The sequence below is a fragment of the Corvus brachyrhynchos genome, unplaced genomic scaffold, assembly GCF_000691975.1.
Source record: "Corvus brachyrhynchos isolate BGI_N302 unplaced genomic scaffold, ASM69197v1 scaffold806, whole genome shotgun sequence".
NCBI classification, from domain to species: domain Eukaryota; kingdom Metazoa; phylum Chordata; class Aves; order Passeriformes; family Corvidae; genus Corvus; species Corvus brachyrhynchos.
Window position 1 is genome coordinate 274,772 of NW_008238454.1, and position 5,518 is coordinate 280,289.

Below are 5,518 nucleotides of genomic sequence, written 5' to 3' on the forward strand. Positions count from 1 at the left end.
TGCTGGGTGGCAGAAACCTGCCAGTGACATCTTTTTCTCCCTCCAGGCAACTCTCCAGACATCTCCATCTGGCCACACAACTTCATTTCAGATGTTTAACCACACCTACAAGCTGTATTCATACAGGTTAGTTGTGGGAAAGAGAGCACTGTGCACAGATGGAAGCTTTCTGTGAAGCCAGGGAGACCGAGGTGTTTTTCTGGGGTGGGGTCCTTGCAAATGAATGCCATGAAGAAGCAGAGAAACTTGAGCCATGTGTTTTTAGTGGATTAACCTTGGCTGCCCACCATGTGCACACCAAGCCCCTCTATCAGTCCCATTCCATTAACAGGACGGGGGGAAGAAACTATGACAAAAAGCTCATGGGCCAAGGTAAGGACAGGGAGGACACCAGTTATTGTCATGGGCAAAACAGACTTGATTTTAATTTAATTTATTTAGTATCTAATTTAATTTATTGCCAATTAAACAGTAGGATAATGAGAAATAAGAACAAAATCAAAAACGCCTTCCCTCCACCTCTCCCTCCTTCCCAGGCTCAGCTTCACTCCCCACTCTTATACCTCCTCGTCACCGAGCAGCACAGGAAGATGGAGAATGGGGGTTGCAGTCAGTTCATAATGCTTTGTCTCTGTCATTTCTTCTTCCTCACTGTTTTCCCTGCTCCCAGTGTTTTGGGCAGCAGCTTCTTCCCACCTGTGCTTGCTGTGGGGTGTGTTTGGGCTCGGAAAGTCAGTTCTGTATGCAAGTGGCTGGGCTGCCTTTGAGGAGGGTAGGAGTACCCAGTGTAGTACTAGGAGTAGTGTTAGGGAAATGTCATTGCCAGTTCTCCAACAGCCAGATTACAGCTGACAGCTATTGCCTGAGCTTTTCCAAAGAGGAATTATCCTTCTGGATAAGGTAATACAAGAGCGGGTTGTCATACTGTTCCCCTCGTGCATGAGCTGCTGACTTGAGCCACTTTGCCATGGCTGTGTAGAGGAGACTGGCATGTCCCAGCTGGGTTGTCAGTGGAGTATCAGAGGAAGGATGTCTGTTGCTCACAGAGGCTTTTCTCCCTTTGCAGTTACCTGGGACTTGGGCTGATGTCAGCAAGGCTCGCCATTTTGGGAGGAGTTGAGGGAAAACCCTGTAAGTTATGGGCAGTCCTCGGGTCCTGGCTCTGAGCTCAGGGTGTGCAGTACTGTGGTGGGGGGAGGAGCTGTGTATCCCCTTCCCACTGGGCTCAAGGTTTCTGACTGGCATGTGGGCTCCTGTCACCATGGCCGGGTGCATTTGAGACAAATGCAGGAGGTGACGCTGACAGATCCCAGGAGACCTGGATTCTTGCCAGCCTCAGGTTGGGGGTGGGCATGGGACATCCAAGCCATGACTGGGCTGTGGAGGGGCCTTGCTGAGGCTGCAGGACAGGGCTGGGAGTGAGGGATCTGAATTTGTCTCCTTATGTTTTTTCCTGCAGTAGGAGAAGGGGAGGAACTGATCAGCCCTTGTTTACCACCTGGCTTCAAATCCGAATGGCAACATGCTGAGATAGTGTACAAAATTAAAGGACAGAAGGCAGGTATAGTGATTTATCACTCTTGCTATCTAGGCTAGCTGCTCTTAGCACAGTAAATGATACACTCTCATCCTCCTCCAAAGACACCAGACTGTTTACGGTTCTGTCTGGCTCCTCTTGATGTGCTGCTGTCAAAGAGATCCTGCAGCTCTTTCCTCTTGTGCCATGATGTGTCTGCCCAGTCAGTAAAAATGCTAGAAGTGATGCAGATGGAGTTGAGCAGCCCTTGAATGGGTCTTTCAAAATCCTTCTGCCTCAAATGATGTTGTCCATCTCTGATCTATCAAGTGCTTAGTCCCAACCTGAGGATGGTAAGTGTCTGCCTCTGGAAGAAGATGCAGATTTCAGTTCTCTGGGAAGAGCTTAGGGAATGCTATTTTGCAAAAAGGAGCCTGTTTCCTGACAGATCCTAAATAAATTCTATGTATATTTAACTCTCAGCCTGTAATATGATTGGGGGGGGGGCGTTCGTCTTCTTTTAGGTGAACCTCTCTATGAATCTTGTTCTAATAAAGTGGCAAAGATGCTCTACAAAAAAGTGCATAGAGCTGAGGAAGTGAAGGACTTGGACTTTTACATTTTTTCCTACTACTATGACTGTGCAGCAGAGGCTGGTCTCATAGGTAAGTCTGCTCCTGGCTTGGTTTCATTTTAAATGACAAGTTACAGAAGCAATGGGAACACTTGCACCCATCATGATGCTTTGCTAAGCCATCATGGAATTTAGTCTGCTGTTACACTGCTGTGCAGCATTGATCTTGACTTGATACTAATTTCTACAGAGAAGATACTGGGGCTGTGAAATAGGACATACAGCCTTTGGTAATAATTTTTAAACTGTTTGCATTTCAGAAATGGTTGTTGCCTAATTAACTCTACAGTCCAAAATAGAAGAAACTTCATAATGATAAGCAAATTTGTTGGGCAGTAAAATCTACTTGGGCTGTGTGTTTGCTTCACTGACCTTTTTAGATGGAATGAAGATTTTCAGCTATTTCCACATGCATTCAGAATGCATCTCTTTTCCAGTGGTATGCTTGTGTACAAAAGGCTTCATATTCAGTAGTAGAAAGCAGATAATGAGATCTCAATTTAGTTTGGACAAACATACCCTCCTCCTCAGCCTCTTTCTTTTTACAAATAATGTCAGATTTAATGTGTTGCAGAGCACCACTGCCCTGTCAGATCTGGTCACAGGTGTTCATTGTCCGGGCACCACTGGACAGGGCAGTGCAGAACTGGGGGTCAGGTGAGATGGTCTGTAAGCTCTGTTTCTGTAGGAAACAAAGCTAAAGGCTCTTCATAAACCAAGGTTTTTCAATCTCTATTTAGAATCTTTTGAAGGTTCTTTTACCTTTAAAAACAGTCTGAATTTTGAAATTGATTTCAGTGGCTCAAGGTTTCATTTCCAGACAACTTTATGACTTGAATCTACAATTGCCTTTGTACAAAGACCATAAAAGACCATGGGATTTTTTTCTTTTAGATAAAGAAAAAGGAGGAAGCTTAACTGTCAGTGACTTCGAAATTGCAGCAAAATATGGTGAGTAAAATACAATCAAACACACACTAATAATTGTGTGTAAATTGATTCCCAGCTGGCAAATATCGGACACACTAAAAAGCCTGATGCTTTTAAGTAAATATTGAGTCCCTCTACATAGCATCTATGTGTATATATGCATTTCTGCTTATTTCTGAAAATCTCAACTATTTTTATATTAACTTTTGCTTTTGCAGTGGGTTTTATTTTGAGTTTGTCTTTTGTTGGTTTTTTTTTTAATTTGATTTTGTTGACATTTGTTGAGTGCTGGTGCTCAAGAAAATTAACACGCCTGAGGTTGCTCAGATATTTAAAGACTTGAAGTAGATAGAAGAAAAGTTGGAGGCTCTTTTCCTGGAGAGATACAAGAAACTGCTGTCTTAGGGGAGAGACAGAATGTCTTGAACTTCCTTACAAAGCTTATGTGTTTATTCTAGTGTGTGTATGTCATGTCATTGTAACAGGTTCCATCACTGCACAGCTCAAGTGACAAGCGGTGGTTTTGGATTCATTTGGGATTTTTCATAGCTGGGTTGATTTTAGACCTGAGCCCACAGTGTGCACTCAGACACTGTTTTCTTTCTTCTTAGTTTGTAAGACCATGGAAGTCAGCCCTGGAAACAGCCCTTTTCTCTGCATGGACCTCACATACATCACCTTCCTGCTGCAGGAACTGGGCTTCCCAAAGAGCCAAGGCTTTAAGGTGAAGCTCAAAGTGGATTTCTGAGGAAGGTGGGCAGGAGGGTGCCAAGGCAGGAGTCATCCTGCTGGGAGCTTGGTTCTTGATTTAACTTCTTGCTACAATGCATGATCTGCAATTGTGGGTGCAGCCACACTCTCCCCATGATGGTGGTAACTGTTTGTCATAACCTTCAGCACTGTATCCACCTTGCATGCTTCAGATTCTCCCAAAGAGTTGTGTTTCAACTTTTCTGCTTGTTTTTTTTCTTCCCAGCTTGCCCGGAAAATTGACAATGTTGAAACAAGCTGGGCATTGGGAGCCACTTTCCATTACATCGACTCACTCAATAGACTGCAGTACTAAAGCTCCTAGAAGGTGACTTTTGGGAATTTCCATTTTTTTGGAAGCCCAGCATGGGAAACCCTGCTGAAGGGTGTGCTTTTGGCTTCCAGAGTCCTTTGGAAGATGAGCTACACTCCTTTCCCCCCATCCCCCCCACCAAGTCTCCTCCATCACTAGCTCTTTTTTACAGTGCAGAGTGTAAAGGAAAAGCCTTGATTTGACAGCGTGTGCCGTCAGCTTAATGTAAAACTTGATCATTTTGGAAGGAAAACTAGGACTCTGGAGGACATCTATGATCTCTATGAGAAAAACAGACCTTTTTTGGAATCTGCCTGTACTATGTGCTTGCAGTGTGCTGAAGTTGCTGAACGGTCACTCCAGAAGGAACTCTTTACTGTCCTGATTTCAGGGTGTTTTTTTCCTGTTTGTCGGCAGTTTTCAGTGATGATTTTTATTTTACTATTCCTGTGTTCGAAGGTAAACTTGTGTGTGTGCAAAAACAGTGCATTTACACATTGTGCTGCTGACAGGCAGCAGCTTTGAAATGCAGCGTGGAAGTCACAGTTCTGTCTTCCAGTTGCTGAAGGAGAAAAGCTCAGGGGGACTCTAGAAGCTGGGTATAGACTTGGAGGAACGATTTTAACCCTGTGTGCCCTGTAGGGTTAATACCTAATGTTGATTCCCTGGCTATTGGGAGGTAGATGGTGGAAGACAACATCAGACTTGCCGGATGAGCAAGGCCTGGGAGCTGGGTACAAGGATAATGATGGATTTGACAGTTCTGCAGCCAGTCAGAGGAAGATAGATGCAGCCACAAAAATAAACCCTGAGCATGGCTCATTGGACGTTGCAGACTTTTGTGCCTTGGCAAGGTTGATGCAGGGCTGGGGATGAATGCATTTGCTTGGTATTTTGGGTGTCTCTTCTGCAGACACATCTCTGCTAAATGAATGTAATGTGGTTGCAATGAGCCAGGGCAAGGTAGCTGGAGTGCTCCACTCCAACAGTGCCTGGTACGCAGACAGGGAGTGATCACAGTGGCTGGAAGGGATATGCTGTGCTATTTGTAATCTACCTGTGGAATTGTGATGTGTTTGATGAATGTATAGAGAAGACCCAAGTGGTCTTTTGGCGGTGTGAAAGAGCCCAGCTTTCCCGAGTGCCTGCCCTGACTCCTGGGCTCAGGGCAGCAATACACGACATGCTGTGTGCATGGCTGCTGGCTCTGTGTACCGGGGACACCTGAACCTCGCTGTGCGGACAATAAACCCCCAATTTAAAACGAGAACGTGGTGGTGGGGTGGCTTTTAGCGCCAGAGCCCGCCCGGCGGGTGGGATGAGAAATCACTGCCCTGACGCCGTCCCTGACCCCTCGTGCCATCAGTCACTCCGG

The 5,518-nt window shown here is 45.4% G+C and overlaps 1 protein-coding gene across 2 annotated transcripts in view; it reads left to right on the plus strand.

Annotated features, from left to right (window-relative positions):
* Window positions 1-5,410, plus strand: part of ENTPD6 (ectonucleoside triphosphate diphosphohydrolase 6 (putative)) — a 13,702-nt gene extending 8,292 nt beyond the window's left edge. For both annotated transcript variants that reach the window (XM_017736955.1, XM_008635765.2), the window contains exons 7-13: window positions 47-126; window positions 1,067-1,131; window positions 1,460-1,561; window positions 2,041-2,181; window positions 3,045-3,101; window positions 3,692-3,804; window positions 4,057-5,410. In XM_017736955.1, coding sequence (XP_017592444.1) covers window positions 47-126; window positions 1,067-1,131; window positions 1,460-1,561; window positions 2,041-2,181; window positions 3,045-3,101; window positions 3,692-3,804; window positions 4,057-4,146 — 648 coding nt within the window. In that variant the 3' untranslated portion in view covers window positions 4,147-5,410. The remainder of the gene's footprint in view (window positions 1-46; window positions 127-1,066; window positions 1,132-1,459; window positions 1,562-2,040; window positions 2,182-3,044; window positions 3,102-3,691; window positions 3,805-4,056) is intronic.
* Window positions 5,411-5,518: the final 108 nt, after the last annotated feature.